Genomic DNA, 16,739 nt, shown 5'->3' with positions numbered 1-16,739 from the left:
CTTTTAGTTTTTTGGTATTGGCCCCAATATATAAGGCACACTGTTCACAGTGAGACCATTACGTGGAAAACACAAAATGAGGTGTGTCTATCACCCCAATAAAATTGCCTCCCTAGCCCAAAACTCTCTGAAGTGAAACAAACACTGTATGTATGAAATCCACTGAGTCTCTCACAATATCCCTTACTTATTGTGTGTATGTTAATTTTCAGTCCAGAGTTCTACATTTTGTGTTATGAGAATCTAAGAATATTATATACATTTGATTTGAAACAACAGAATGACTATTGAGTTAAATTGTAGACCTTACAACCATATCGTCGCTGTCGGGCGGAATTCTCTTATCTCCAAAACCACTATTTTTCAGGAAATTAAAAAAACTGCATATTTTTTGAGTTATTAAACATTATATTGTTAAAGTTGGTATTCTAACTTATATTGCTATCATATACTGTTATGTACCAACATTAACACAACATTTCCCCCAAATCATGTTCAATCGGAGATACGAGGTTTATGATTTTGGAGCAGGGAGATAGGAGGTTACGCTGTCATTGATAAGAATGGTATGGACACAGGCGGCGCTGCTGCCAGCGGTGTTCATCACAGTCTGCCATCACGTTGAGCCTTTTCACAAGAGACAAGGCTTTAAGAGCTAATCAAAGTTAATGATTGTAGTTACATACATATTGGTAAACTCTATTTTAAACGTTTAAGAGCTATGAGTGATGCAATACCACAAAAAAATGACGAGGCGGAAATTAATCTTCACGCAAACAAAAGTCGACGGTCGTGTTGAGCCTTTTGACGAGAAAAGGCTTTAATAGTTAACCAAAGCTAACAACTGTGGTTACATACATCTCCCTAAACTCTATTTTAAAGGTTTAAGAGCTATGAGTGATGCAATACAAAAAACGATGAGCTTATTAATTAATCTGCACGCAAACTTACCTCCGTGGCTCACGGGCTTCCTTCTGCACCGAAGCATTACAGCTATCAATTTTTAACAAATCAGGCCTACTCAAATGTATCTTACCTAACTATTTTCACTCGTTATTGTCTAAAAAAACAGACAGTTAACCAAAGTACACAGTAGACGGCCCTTTTTTTTTTTTTACATGTACAGTGCCAAGAGAGGCATAGTCTAGAAGTCAGGAGTCAGTAAAACAATAATAAAAACAATAATTTAATGGTGATACCCAAAACATTAAAACATTAAAACTTCAATGCACATGTATAATAAGCCTAGTAATAATACACCTACTAATAGTAACAGCAGTAGATATTTAAAATACATCAATAACTGATATCATAGTTTTATACACATACAATCATAGTTGAGCTTGCTTTACTAAACCCATTACTGAGTGTATTGTGTCTGTGAGTAGGCTGAGCACTTGTCTGTGTGTCTGTGTGCATGTATCTGTGAGGCTCTGTGTGTGTTGATGACTTTCTTCCAGGTGTTTCTCTCAGTCTTTTCCTTGGAGGGGCGTCTTCCTCAGCATCTGGGCACGAACTTTTTGCATCAGAGTCCTCTTCATTTTCACCAACTTCAAAATACACACACAAAAGTGCATGAATGAGATACGTCATATGTGTAATTAATAAAGAAACTATTCTAAATTAAAATACAGACATTTTTAGGAAAAGTGATGTAACAGCCTATTGCATTTTTTCATTCGGCAAAGTTGCACATATAAATTAGAAAACGGTCAAAATGACCGTCTTGGCCGTTCTAGTGTTTTGCCCCATGAAAATCACGTGAGCTATCTCACCAAACATGACGACAAAACTAATGCACAGTGGCTAACTAAGTCAACGGCAGGCAGTGTTTGTGCTTAGATTCATCATCCTCGTCAGAAACAAAACCATGGAAGATTTGAATCAACAAGTTAGCTACCATCCGAAGCTAGACCTAGCATAAAGAAAAATATAGCATCCTCAGAAACGATACATTACACCTTACCATTACTTCAAGATCGAGATAAAACTGTTTGGCATATAAGTGATACACATACTTGAATCATGAATAACCAGTGTTTTGAGGACATTTACCTTAAAGGAGTCATCACCTGGTTTTTTACATATCAAGTCCCTCTTGGATCGCTTTGGATCAATTCTTAAAACTTATTAGAAAAAAAAAAAAAAATCAAACATAGAGCTTGTTCTGACACTTTTTCATACCGCAACTTTCTCACGCGAGATTATGCGCGAGGTTTTGACCGGTCCGGATGTGCATTGTATTAATATGTAATGAGGCGCGCGTTGATTGGCCGCAGGAAAGACAGAGCCGGAATCGGGGGCTAGCCTGCATGCACACAGACTCCAAAACATAAACAGCCCCCTGTCATGGCGCACACACTAAATGACGAACATTACGGAATTCAGGCATTTATGTACGAGCCAGAGTCGGAAACCGAACGGGAGAGTGAAGAGGCAGAGACGGTGGAAGAGACACGTTTACAGCAGGATGTCTCTGAATGGTAAATTCTTTTTTTTTCCTTCTTACTTTTCACACTCGTGTTTTACATGTAAGACCTGAGTTTTACTGCTGGCGGTCACAATGTATGCCGTGAAAATGACAGAGAAATAGGCAGATTCGGCGCTCACTCAGAAAGTCTGGCTGAGGACGGCTGTGAGCCGATGCTTATGCAAGTAGCCTCCTGTGGTAACGTCACCACAGGAGCAGAGTCAAAATCTCGTGCTTTAGGAACGCGCACTACTGTGCGCTATTCCTGCACGGAAAAAGAGCCAAAGCGAAAAAAATAAGCCACTTTCAAACTCCAGCTTTTCAGGCAAGTTTCAACAGAGGTCCAACACCAATATGCATGATTTAACGAGAGAAATTGCGATTTCCGGGTGATGACTCCTTTAAAGGACGTGTTGCTCGACGAGGATTTCCTGATCGTTGTGACTTTCCATCTTGAGAAAATAAGACATAATGGCGAGCGGCTCCGCAGAGTGGAAGAACAGTAGAAGAAGAGGTGGGTGGAGTTACGAGGCTTCTCCGACAGTTAAAGTGTCCAATGGAGTTACGAGATTTGCTCTCATGTTTTTTTCAACACTTTAGATTGGTTAATAATTTATAAAAATAACAGACCCACGTGGGAATGACCAATAGTATCGATTTGTGAAAAAAATTTAAATTGGCCAAATTTGGACATAGGAGGTTTCCGCCCGACAGCGACGATATGCACATGTGCAAATAATCAGGGACATGCAACTACATCCTGGTCCTACTGAGTGGGTGATGGACTTACCTCCTTGGGAGACCAGATTTCCTGCTCAGATATAAGCTTCTGAGCAGCACTGGAGACCGCAGGTAACTCTTCCCTAAACGTACCTCTTCACTTCACAGGAGATTTCCAACAAATCACTACCTCATGAAAACAACCACAAACCAACAAAACAACTTTCAGTAACACTTAATTCATAACACCTGCATACACATTACATGACACCTGACATAAACATAGGCCTACATATCCAATCATAAATGGTTATTATATCACTTTGTCAAGTGACATAGTGGTCAGCTGACATACCAACCCAGTCTCACTGGAAATCGTGATACTGTCACGTTAATTAATCTATTGTTTCGTGCGTGCCAGCACGATTTCCTCATTTTTTTCGTGCTACTCAGAACGAGTTTCAAACCAATGCATTTCAATTGGAAGTTAATTTCGTGCATACAAGCACTACAGCCAAACGCCACAGCGCACAGAAGGGGTTTAATTTTATTTAATTTCTGAACCTTTCCCCCTGTTTTTTTAATGTTATGTCAAGCCTGTACATTTAATAATCCAGTGATATTCGGCATCATATCGTCTCATATTTATGATCTGATGCTTTTACTCTTATTTTTTTGTTGCAGGATTCAGCCATTTTATGATTAGAAAACTCTTTTATGGTTATTTGTAATATCTGCTTTCTGCTTTTTTCCCTATACAATATAGCTAGAATGTCCGCATTTATTTTTCATATCTATCGAGGTAACTTTTTTTTTTTTTATCGTATCTAACTCGGTCTTTTTCCCCCCGTTTTTTTAATGTTATGTCAACCCTGTACATTTAAGAATCCAGTGATATTCAGCATCATATCGTCCCATATTTATGATCTGATGTTTGTATTCCTCTTATTTGCTGCAGGATTCAGCCATTGTATGATGAGAAAAGTCTTTTGGTTATTTTATTTTGGAGGACAAAGCAGGAAACATATATCTGTTTCCCGCTGTCGGAAGCAGATTCTGCCCTTCCCCGCTAACCCTTCTCTAGGTAAGATGTGTGTCTGCTGGGTGTTCACATTAACAATGATTTCTTTATTAAACGCAAGACTATGAAAATGATCTTCTAACTTGTGACGGAAAAAATAGCCAAATCTTGTAAGTTTTGTCCAGCTAGCTTACCGGTTAGTCAACTATGTTTAAGCTAATACTGTATTCCCGCCGAGTGTGGAGCATCACCAAAGAGTACGTTATTATGTGATATGCAATAACATGAGAAATAATGTCTCATTAGGCACCCTTAAAACCTGTGTTTTGATTTTTTTTTTAAAACGTGACCTTTTTGTATTCATTCAGAAGATGGGGAAATCATGGTTCAACCAGTTGCATATACTTTTTAAACCTTTCTGCAAATAAACACAGCTAGACTGATAGCTAGCCTACAGCACTAAATATTTGTCTCTGTTCTCCTTGTAGTTTCTGTCACCCTATCCCCGAACACTGACCCAGCATCTCCACATATAGACCCAAAGGCACTTTTAAGAGCCATCCATCTATCTATCTATCTATCTATCTATCTATCTATCTGTCTCTCTGTCTCTCTGTTTCTCTATCTATCTCTCAGCTATCTGTGTATCTGTTTGTTAGTCTGCCTCTTTGTCTTAATTGGTTTGTGTGTTTATTTGTTTGTCTGTATCTGTCTGTATTGCAATGGACAACAGATATACCGTTGACCCCCAGAATCCCAAATACAAAGAGGGGAGGCGCATGGCTGTTGAACTGAAGCATAATCAGATTCTCGCTGAAACCAGGGTTAGTGTTTACATCATACTTTACTTGACCATACATGTGGGTGACAAATTATATCCCTTACTGAATGTGTGTAGAAATATGAGTGCAGAAGATTTTTTTTTTACTGTTTTATTAAACAATGCAGTTGAGTATTTAACATCCAAGCATGCTCTGTGGCATGTTTAGAAATAATGAAAAAGGCCCAGATGATGCTGACTCTGTATCAGTAGTGAATGATATCTGCACTTAGAGCTATGGAGAAAACTTGAGGAAGAAAGAAGAAATTGAGGCCACAGGCAGACTGTTCATAACTGTAGTGCATTAGTGAAATATGTAATGCAAAACATTGGAAAGCAAGTTTTCCAATGTAACTGTCCTTAACTATAGATGGCGATGTTATGGTAAGGGTGGGATAGTGTATATATCCCTCGATTCAGTAGATGTTGGGGTTTGCTTTGATGTGTCATCTGTTTTTGGTTCTAGTACCTTTAACCACATCAGTTTGACAAGACTTTTATCAACTCATAGGAAGCAGCTCAGATCAGGAAACGGACATGCTCTGGAAGAGACTCTCTGTTAAAGTCAAAGAGGACAAGGAAAGGACAAGGCAAGCCCAGGGGGAGGCGTGGTGGGCGACACAGAGCCTCAGCTACAGGTTGTTTGTGTAAATTGTTGATAACAATTTTTTCAGTGGCATTGCAGTTAATTACATAACCAAGTATTTCATGTAAATATAGTTTGTCTGATTATATCAATGGTTAATTACTATGTAGGTAGAAAAAACATGATTGCAGTCCTAATCCTACCCTAATCCTTTTTTGTTCTTCTATGTGCTTATTTACAGGTGCACAGCCTCCAACTGAGTGCTCCCTGTCATCCAGTGTGGGAGATCTGCCTACTTTACCCTCAGCAAGTCCTCTGGCAAAATTTGGTAAATCACAGTGATGAATGAATTTAACTTTAAATGTAATCTTCAAATCTCCATGTATAATTGAATTTAAGATAGACATTGAAACAAACCTTAAACTGTAAAGACAATGTATTACATAGATAAAGAACACTAATGTTTAGAGCCAGTTCCATGGTGATGAAAATATGTGTATACTATCTGTTGATTAATTGTTTTAATGGTTGTTATCTTAATCATCTTTTATAACTCAAGTTTATATTTTCTTTACAGAAAAAAATATGGAGAGGCTCTCTGCTATTTTGGCATCGTGTCATTCTGATGAGCCTCAAAGCTCAGCATCATCCTGGTCTTTCCGTCAGCAGAAAGCCTCGGAGCGCTGGAGAGAGTCAAGACCATACAACCTCCAGTGCCTCATAGAGAAAGAGGCTGTTGGTCACCCATTGTGTTGCCTCTGCAATGAGCCTGCTGTCATTCGGTTGGTATTCTTAAATACTAAACTTATTCCATGATGGGTTTTTTTAGAATTAGTGGTCAGTGTGTTTTCTTTGGTGCTGGTAGAAAGCCGAGCGAGCTATCATACCGTAAAATACCAAATAATAGCCACGGCATTTATTTGTTTCAATCACTTAAACGACCAGGCGTTTATTTGGGACAGGCGTTTAATTCCTTCCTCTCAAAATCCGGAATGAAAATGTCACAAACTTCGCCAGCTTCTCGGTGAATTCTCTGGCATCCTCCTGCAAGTTGCGGAGGAGGAAACGATTCATCCAACTAGCACTCGCTGCAAACTCCTCATCTCTGCTGTCTGTCACTCACGGTTTTCCCGAGTTTTCGAGCAAAAAGCATCATAAATTGATGTTCTTAACCGCTGTACTATCATCTCAAACATACTAACTCTTCAGTATTTATACTATATAACATATCCCGCTGCCTGGGTAGCTGGCTATTGGCTAATATGGCGAAAGTGGAGTCGCTATTGTTCTACTTTATGTTGATGTAGCTACTGTAATGAAAAGCACGGGCGCTCGTGTATTGATTAACTGATATTTTATTCCAAAAGTCGTCATAAATAAAGGGAACCACCACATTTAACAGCCTGGAGGACGAAGTAGATAAACCCGGTAGAAACAGTGCCCGCCCGTATGCGACGCTCCTTGAAGTACAGCGAACGCATCCGCAAAGAAGCGGGGATATTCTGATTGGTCAACAGTAGCCGGCCTTCTATTGGTTGATAGTGTTGATACACAAGAAAAATCCGTGAGCAGAGGAGAGATCCGAGAACAGAACCTGACCTGTGAGCAGGTGTGTGTTCTGAGTGTGTGCACTTAGACCTGAGCGCGCAGAGAGCACATTTGAATGCGAGCGAAATTTTTGTGTGCAAGAAGGACAAATGTGAGCACAGGCATGTGATTTTTGAATTCAAGCAGACATTTTGAAAGAAAGCAGAAGACATTTAAGTGCGAGCACAAAATGTGAGCATGAGGAGAAAAAATCTGAGCACGCGAAGGAGCTGTGTCACTGAAAAGAAATGAAATCATGCTCTCAAACTGAAAATCTATGCTCTTGATTAATGACTTGATTTAACTTCCATATATAGTACCTATCACTATTGTCATAAAATAATTTTTTATAATCATTTTGCCTTTCCCTTTTAGGTGCAGAGATTGTCTTCCTGAGGAGTGGTTCTGTGGCGACTGTGATGTACTGCATCACAAAAAGCAGCCACTCCACAACAGGGAATCCATTATTGACGTTTTTTTTAAAGCTATTCCTCCAACTACACAGATCATGAAACAGAAGGATGGATATTGCACACATGAGCAAGGTATGTCTCAATCTAAGCTTAATCTTTTCTATATGTATTTCTAGCTTGTTACAAATAATGTAATGCAGTGGTTTCTTGTTTTTTTAGCATGCATTTTGCCAGCTGTGAAGGCACCATGCTGTTCTTTCGAGGGCACAAACATCATGATATCACCAGGGAAACCAGTGATTTTAATTACCATCAATGGTAAGAACAATTCACTTCACTACACAGATCATGTGTATTAAGTATGTGGTTGGTATGTATTCATGAAGTTGTTTATTTGCATTATGTTCCAAGGGCGTTATGACTTGCATCAGCCACTATATTTGTGTGGAACATGCCAGAGGCAGTGGACTCCTGAATTAAACGACCTCATTAGGAGCGGATATTGGCCGGCCTCTCTTAATGTGTCTACTTTGTGTAGGAACCCGGCCCATGCTGTTCTTCTCGCAGGAGGCCGGGCTGTGGGTCTGCGTGACCTCCCCCCTCCTCGTGAACCTTTGGTGTCCTCTATCACGAGGGTCTGCTTTCCCTTTTCTAATACTCTCCCCTCTCAACCTCATGACAAAATCATCTCTTATATTATAAACCGTGACTTCCCAACAAAAGCCTATCTGTGGACTAACTATCCCTTCAACCAAATTCTGATTAGAAGGACAAGAGCCTGCGTCAAAGATAACCACCAGCATCTGACTGTCCCATGTCACCGTGAAATCAAGGATCTTAAAAGAGAGCCATAAACATTTCCATACCAGCAGAAGTGAAAAGAGTCCTGATCAGTTTCCTAATCCAAGAAAGATACCAAGCTATGGTCTAACCTTTGCTTTAATGATATGTTTTTCCACAGGAGGACCAGACCTACGTTTTAATATGTTTATAATCTTCCTGATGTAATCCTAACCCAAGTTATACATTCCTGAATTAATACCTGAATAAGTAATGTAATCCATAATCTTGTTTATCTATACTTTTCTCTTTCCTCCGATATATGTTTTGAATGTATAAGTCAGCACTGTATGAAACAGGTTTGAGCCATCAATGCTGGCGGAGGTTATGTTTCCATGTGTTTCATATATTCTAACTGATTATTCCTTTTTTCTATTAAGCAATTTCGTTTATTTGCTTTTATTCAAGTAACCGAAAGGTTTGTGTAAAAACCATGGTGGATTTAGGTGAACAGTCAACCGCGATCTTAAAACTTTCAGAAGGATAGTTTAATTCAGCAATAATTGATAAGTCCGCGATTAGATCTGTGACATCACCGAAGGAAGCGACTGGCCAAGCCGCTCCTCGGACCCGCCTACTACTAAGCCTTAAAAGACGGACACATCGTGTCCCTCGCTCTCTTACTCTTACCCTTACCCCTCCTCTTGCTCTTGTCTTGCTCTTGTTTTCTTGTGCTCTTGTTTCATTCGTTTCCTCGTTTTTACGATCGTAGTATTTTTTTTCACTTGTTTTTCTTGCTTCCATACTTTTTGCCACGCCGCGTAACTTTTTATTTTTCAAATTTTGACATGCCTTGATTAGTTTTGCGACCTGCTGTGAAGAAACTGAAACAGTGGTTGCATATTCTTCCAAGTGATGATTTTCGTTTGAGCAAACTTTTATTTTGAAAATGTAGGCAAGTGCGAAATTACTTTCTTTTGCTTTTTTATATATTACTAAAGTATCGTATCCACATTCAAGAAGCTATTTTTGTATATTCTTGTATTTAGTGACTAAGGACGATTCGCCGGCCAACGTTTCATCCTTCAGTTATTTTTAAACAAGAAATCCGTTAATAAGTCAAAGCTAAATCTTCACCACTCCAAAGAGACTCTGACTAAGACGCTGATCAAGCATCAAAAGTCCGGTAGAGAAATCGAACTGTTCAAGAAGCCGGAACAGCACATCCAGCGGACCAGAGAATTCGACATCCAGCCGAGCCGACCGCCCACCACGCACTCAAACGGAATCCCGTTGGGCAGGAGAGTGACGTCACGGGGAACTCCACCGTCATCGGCCTGCGGCCAAACAGCTGTTGCATCTACAGCTGAGACGAGAGAGGATCAGAGGAAAACCTGCAGACGTCCCCCTCTACATACAAGTAGGCTGAAATTTCTTCACACAGCTGGAGTCATAAAGATCAGAGTTGGTGTCTATAAAGCTTTGACTTTTACTTTATAAACTCATAGAAAATGTCTCATATCGTACCGTTAGGATAGGAATTACTCCCGTGATTTTGTGAATGAACGGAGTGTTACACTCAAATCCACCATCGTTTCGAAGTCCGTTGTTCAATAATTTACTCCCACAATCTTCACCTTTTCTGTTATTTGTCATTACTCATTTGAATTATTACCTTATATCATTTACTCTGCACTTATTTAGTCAATAAACATATTTAACCTTATGTCGTTGTCTGTGCACGTTTAATTTGAAGTGGAAAATCGATGGAGACGTGGAAAGAAGTCACTGCTTCAGAATAAGAGACTGATTAAATTGCTTTCAACTGTTTAAGCCAAACTTGCACAGTTGAATTTGAATAATGTCCATCGGATTATTCAAACTAGCTTAACAAACGAAGGTGGTGCCCCTTTTAAACTGTAATTAATTACCAGTAATTAATTAACCCTTTTTCTATCAAGTGATAGTCTCCTACATTTGTATACATTGGACCTTTTGAGCTCCTTCCAGGAACTGAAGGTAATTTCTCCTGGTTTGCCAGACAGGCCTTCGCAAAGTTGCTGGAGCACCACACAAAGTGTGGAGGAAGAGTACGTTTACGTTTCTTAGAGTTTTCATACTCATCATTTGAGGAAAACCAACTCTGCTGTGGTGCTGAATTCACCTGCCCAGCCTGCACACCTGAAATGTTGGCTGTTTCTGCAGATGGAAACAGGAAGTTGTATTGCTTTGCTCAAAGTGGAAGGTGCTCTTATTTCTATTGCTTTTATTGATTAATTTATATTCCTATGTGATTAATGCATTTGTCTATTTGTTTTTCTTATTCAGCAGTGATGAGCCAGCCTTTTTTGAGGGGCTCTTTGTGGCAAAAGACAGTGAAGTGTCCACATTTACTGAGGCCATCCAAAAAGCAGTGAAAAATGCAAGTTTTATTTATAATGTGACAAAATAGCTTTATTGCTGAAATATTACTGAAATTGAATTTAGATAAACAATGACCTATATAGCAGACCTAATTGCATTTATTTGATTTATGTTTGTTTTGTATGTCAGAGACATGGAAAAGGAAAATGTGGGGACTCCCAGTGGACAGCAGCAAGGGAGAGTTCAAGGAGGGCTTCCAAATTGGATGAAGAGGGGATGGAGGTTGCTGTATGTCGCCATGGCTTCCTTTTGAAAGCTCTTAATATGTACAGGGGGGAGATATTTGCTTACCCCCTCTACCTTCAAAAAGAGCTGATGTCGGCCAAGCCTCAATTTTTTGCCATGGATGTGGCTTGCAAATATTGGCCCTACTTGGAAAAAGCTGCCAGTGTCCTTCCTGCCCTCCAGGAGCTGACAAAAATGAAGCCGTTCCTCAGTGTTATGCATGCAAGAGCTCATGCAACTAAGTGTGAGGTATTTTTAACATTTTTGTGTCATATGTGCATTTGTAACGTTTACAAGCACAGTAATGACATACAAGTTTATGAACAACGATGGTATGTAGCTTTTGCATTAACATTATATCCCTCTTTACTTACTTAAAGATCAAATGGATAGGTAGGAACCAGGAAGGAGCAGCTGGTGAGGAGGTGGAGCAAGTTAACAGCTACCTATCTCGTTGTCCCCTGACGACAAAATATATGTCGAAAGCAGGTGATTAATCTGTTTGCCATATTCTTGTACCCTTTTTTAGATTGCATTTCATAAACTAGTTATTTGTTTTCAACAGCACGTGTGGACATGCTTACACTGCATGCATTGGGGTGGAACCACAAAAAAAGGGCCTCTCTACACCAAGCACTGTCCACTAGATATGTAAAGGTAAGTCTGTATTTGTGGTTTTGTTGTGTCATGTATTGACACATGTGTTGTTCACTTGGCTTGTTAATCCTTAAGGGCTTTAACCTGATTATTGTATAACACTATTTATCAGACATGTCAAAGACTCCTGGACGAGACTGCAAGGCTAGCTGAGCCAAAAACAGAGCTACATTGCTCGGATGATGAAATGACATCACAGTGGATCTCTGAGGTGATTGAATGGGCAGCTGGAGGTAAGCAAGACCAGATAACAGAAATCAGTTCAGAGAGTGCACATCGCATGTTTTACACCCAAGTTGTATTAAAATGGATTTTATGTGCAGAACAAAAATAGTCCTGTGTTCTGTTATTTTGAATTTACTGTAACTTTATTTATATAGAGACACCAAATGCACCTCATACCACTGATGGGACCACACAGAGTGAACTTCAGCAGTCCATTGTGGGGCTCTACCTTAGTATCAGGCAACGGAAACAAAGCGTCTACCGTCAGAATGGTAAAACAATAAAACAAGTTCATAAAATCAATCTACTGTATTTAATAGTGTTAACATGCCAACAAATGCATGTACTTGCAATTCATAAATTCTAACTGTCAATTACTTAAACTGCCATTTAGATTATGATAATCTCGATAGCGTTCTTGCTCTTAATGTCTGTTTAGACAGCAGCAAGTTTCGCCACCGCCTTCGAAGGAAGCTGGGAGAAGACAAAAAACTGCTTCTTCAGGAGATGCAGAGGTACAATGGACTCGTACCAGACTCTGCAGCAGTTGATGTGGCTGCTGTGGAGAGCACATTTACTGGAGGGAGCACTGTGTCCCCTCTGTGGCCATGGGAGGTTCATGGCAGTGGTAAATCAGTTTTGTAAAGCTTCATAAGAATTAATTTTGAGTTCTTGTACTGAATCATGCTAATAACATATTAAGCGCTTTAACATCCATTAGGTTTGTGGCTGTATTTTAATTTTACTGTTATTGTGTTCAGAAAACATCACAATCAAGAAGAGATTGTATGACCAAGTGATGTTAACAATGCGACTGGAAGAGGAAAAGAGCATTTTGCTTTTGGAGATGGTGCAACATTGCACATGGTTGCAGAAGCAGGCAGAGGAGCTGAAGAACAAGAGGGCTGAGAATGGTAAGATGAAACAAAAATGTATTCATTGAAAGAATTGCTTTCAAGATTAAAAGAAGTAAGCCGAAGTCAGTGTCAGTCACAGAAGACAGACATCTTACTGTGGAGTGCGTCTATAATGTGTCTTGTGTCCTTTGAAATGTAGACCAGGGCAACGAAGGACTTTGCTCTCTCTTAAAAAACAACTGTCCGAGCTGTTGGAGCAGTTGCAAGTGGTCCTCCAACAGTACAAGACTGCTTTAGGTCCTGAGGCCTCTGTCCATCTGCACATTGAGGAGGAAGAAGATCAAAGTGCCCTCAGCAGTCCAGACAGCAGTGAAGATGAAGGGGATATCACAATTTAGGTAATTTACTCAAGTATGTACTGTATACTAGTGTTTGTTTTGCAAACCTATACCTGTAAATGATTTATATAGCTTCATTCTAGACTTCACCCTCTGTTACCGTGTTATTTTTTTTAACAGATTGATGCTGCATGACGGACTAGACTCCGCGCTGCCAGACCCATCAATCACATATCCATGGACACATAAAAACACGATAGAAAGCACACAATAAGGATTACAAAAAACACAATAAGATCATAAAAGTTGTAGTGATAGTTTAAACTCCAATGCAGAACACCAACTGACAGAGGCATGAAGGAGTTCTTGTGTTGGGTGGTACCTGGAACTGAGGCAGTCAGAGTAGGAGAGTGATTTAAAAAGCCTTTTTTGCAGCATGGCCATACAATTGAAAAACAAGCCAACGTGTTGTTTCAGGGCTGATATAAAATGGCCACCCATATGTAACCTCCTATATATAGGGAAAGGTCACATGTCTTGGCGGGCCTTGTAGTAGAAACACAGATTGTGGTGTTATCAGTAAAATACAATATACATCCACATTAAAACGGACATGAAAGAAGAACAAATAAAAAAAAATACGAGCAAACACCAATAGAGAACAATTCAAGCACTGTAAATCATCAGGTTAGTTAATAAAGGTTTCTCATTCAGGAAGCTGAAGGAAGACACATATTGGCCAAGGGAGCTGGATCCCGCCTAGATCAAAGGAAAGGGGAGAAGTCGAGTTCACCATTTAGGCCTGGGTATTGTGCTAGCTTTCAGAGTATATATCCAAAAGGATTCTCTCTGTAAGAGCATATAATCACAATGATTGCAATTGCCACATTTGTGATTCCCTGTTCTCATATTGAGCCATGTTTTATGGGGAGCTGAAGTGAGATGACTCTTCACCAGTTTATCATTAAGTTACCAGTTTATTATTTCTACTATAAGGCCTGCCCAGACATGTGACCTTTCCCTATATATAGGAGGTTACATATGGACAGCCATTTTATATCAACCCTGATGAAGGCCTGTGGCTGCAACGCGTTGACTTGTTTTAATTTGTATGGCCATGCTGCAATAAAGACTTTTTAAATAACTCTCCTACTTGGAGTGCCTCAATTCCCGCTATTACCTAGTATTTGGATCCTTACACTGAAGAGGACCAGAGGTAGAGACAAAGAGACTAACTTAGAAACAACTGATACCCATGCAGCACTCAAGGCATGTTTTTGATTGAGTTCTTGTATTGGTTTAATCTGGACCTCTGAGCTCAGTATCTCCTGCCTGATGGTAACAGCTCAGACTGTGAGTGTAGAATATGGGATGAGTCCTCCTGGATTCTCTTCACCTGTTTCAGTACACACCTTTCAGAGACTGCAGATTGTAATGTTCTTTAAGGCCAATCATTTCATGGCTGTTTGAACCAGGTGCATTAGCTTTGATTTGGCTGAAACAGGGAGGTTCCCAAACCAAACAGTCATACTGTATCTGATTACGCTCTCACACACAGCCTGATAAAATAAAACATAATTCTCTGCTCAACTCTGTACAGTTGCAGTCTCCTTAGAAAGTACAATCTTTGGAGGAGTCTAGAACACACACAGTCTACATGGGTGGTCCATGTTAAAGTTCTGTGTATGTGGAAACTAAGGTACTTGTAGGACTGGATTTGTGCAACTGGCTGGTTGTGGATGACAATTTTGCTGTAATCACAGACTCCTTTGGGATCGAAAATTATCTCCTCTGTCTTTTTAACATTTAATGTGAGATGATTGGTATCTCACCACTCAACAAACCTATCCACTCCAGAATGATAAATGTTAGTGTTATCATGCACCTGAAGTAAGCTCAGCGCTGCAGGGTCATCAGAGTATTTGAAATTATAATTCTGTACGTGACTTGCTGAGCACTCATTTGTGAACCGTGTGAACAGAACTGGTGAGCTGACACACCCCTGTGGAGCTCCCGTGCTTATGGTTTTTACCTGAGAAACACTATTACTGACTTTAAGTAGCTGAGTTGTGTTTGTTAAAAAGGAGTGATACCATCTTATAACTGAGGGGCTGACAGCCGGTTGTTTCAGTTTCTGAATCAAAAGATGTGGCTGAAGCGCGTTAAAAGCAGAGCTAAAATCAATAAAAAGCAGTCACCCCACTATCCTCACGATGTTGACCTATATCTGCGCTTTACTATATTGCTAAGTTATACATACCATGTCCAAGGCAGTGTCTATAGTATCCAGAAATAAAAATCACTGTGTGCACATAAATGGAGGATCATGCATTGTTTCTGTGTGTGTTACTTTGACACTTATTTAATATCATAAGTTTGTCTTAAAATGTATTATGGAACATTTAAGACATATAACTACAACTATCACTGAAATTCTTTCTGTCATCCTCCACTATGGACAAAGGGCAACCTTCAAACCGCCGATTGCACCGGACGTGACAGCAGCCAACAGATTTATTATGTTGGGTTATGGTTTAATAATCATTATGAATGAGGGTGAGTATATGGTGCTTAGTGTTTACAAAATCAACTTTAATCTGTCTTTACAAATTAAAGTTGGTGATGTGTCTGTTTGGAGCACAGCTGCTGACAGATGTGCAGCTGTCAGTAAGTACATTTACATGCACAGTTTAGTCAGATTACAGCCATAGGTTACTATGCTACTCAATCAGACATTTTTTGGCCAAAAAAAATTTGGCCGAAGCGTGTCATACCCCAGTACGATAGGTGGCGCTGTACCCATTTCAACTAGGGGTAACTTTTTTTTTTTGTTTTTTTTTTTGTTAATTTTTATTTATTTATTTTTTTTCACATAAACACATCTATATACATTTGTACAGTACACAGACAATAAACAACCAACACAACAAACAAAAAATATATACATATATACAAATACATAGGGGTATTAGCAAATCATATAGTTGTTTTTAATAATTCATAATATTCCAATGTTCTTATAGCTTTTCTGTCTTTCATGTTTTTTAATAGCTGTATGTAATATCTGGTTTCTATTTTAAATTCATAAAAATTTGGTTTTTTGGATGACCATTTATGGATGTAATATTTTCCTTGTAAAATAAAAAGATTCAACAAAAACAGTTCCTTTCCTTTAAGTTTTTTTTCATCATAAGTGAGAATTATGCCCTTTTTTTTAAGTTTGAGCTTAATTCCTGTCAAAGATGCAAACATATTTTCCAGTTCCTTCCAAAACACATAAGTATGACAACATTCAAAAAAAAGATGACAAATATTTTCCTCCTCCTGTTCACAGAACGTACAGTTGACATTAACATCTTTATATCTGGAGATGGCCTGATTGACAGGATACATTGAATGTATAATCTTAAAAGAAACTTCCTTTATCTTGTTTGTGACACAGTATCTGCTACTTGAAGTCCACACTGAGTTCCAGTTTATACCTATACATTTTGAGTTCCAGAGTAGTTTAGCTGACGGAGTTGTAATTTCTTGGCAAATTTTACTTATATGTCTATTGGTGCATTTTTTATCTGTTAAATTTATGCCATCTAACATTAAATTTGCCTTAAAGTGT

General features: G+C 39.1%; 1 protein-coding gene across 8 annotated transcripts; it reads left to right on the top strand.

The window, feature by feature from the left end:
• Window positions 1-4,228: 4,228 nt before the first annotated feature.
• LOC115576745 (uncharacterized) lies at window positions 4,229-15,440 on the top strand. 8 transcript variants are annotated; one of them, XM_030409301.1, is made up of 17 exons: window positions 4,229-4,274; window positions 4,700-5,035; window positions 5,543-5,669; window positions 5,859-5,945; window positions 6,195-6,399; window positions 7,580-7,749; window positions 7,837-7,935; window positions 10,726-10,819; window positions 10,951-11,295; window positions 11,427-11,535; window positions 11,612-11,703; window positions 11,816-11,936; window positions 12,084-12,200; window positions 12,368-12,556; window positions 12,690-12,842; window positions 12,985-13,183; window positions 13,304-15,440. In XM_030409301.1, exons 7-16 carry the CDS (start codon window positions 7,838-7,840, stop codon window positions 13,080-13,082), a joined length of 1,416 nt encoding a protein of 471 aa, XP_030265161.1. In that variant the 5' UTR covers window positions 4,229-4,274; window positions 4,700-5,035; window positions 5,543-5,669; window positions 5,859-5,945; window positions 6,195-6,399; window positions 7,580-7,749; window position 7,837; the 3' UTR covers window positions 13,083-13,183; window positions 13,304-15,440. The 8 variants fall into 8 exon arrangements, with proteins under 8 accessions (XP_030265161.1, XP_030265164.1, XP_030265165.1 ...); XM_030409304.1 differs by having other exon boundaries at window positions 12,985-13,196; XM_030409302.1 differs by having other exon boundaries at window positions 4,252-4,274; window positions 4,945-5,035.
• The last annotated feature ends 1,299 nt before the right edge of the window (window positions 15,441-16,739 follow it).

This window comes from Sparus aurata, chromosome 24, assembly GCF_900880675.1.
Source record: "Sparus aurata chromosome 24, fSpaAur1.1, whole genome shotgun sequence".
Classification (NCBI taxonomy): domain Eukaryota; kingdom Metazoa; phylum Chordata; class Actinopteri; order Spariformes; family Sparidae; genus Sparus; species Sparus aurata.
Note: the sequence above shows the minus strand (reverse complement) of the source record. Positions and strands in the feature narration are given on the sequence as shown.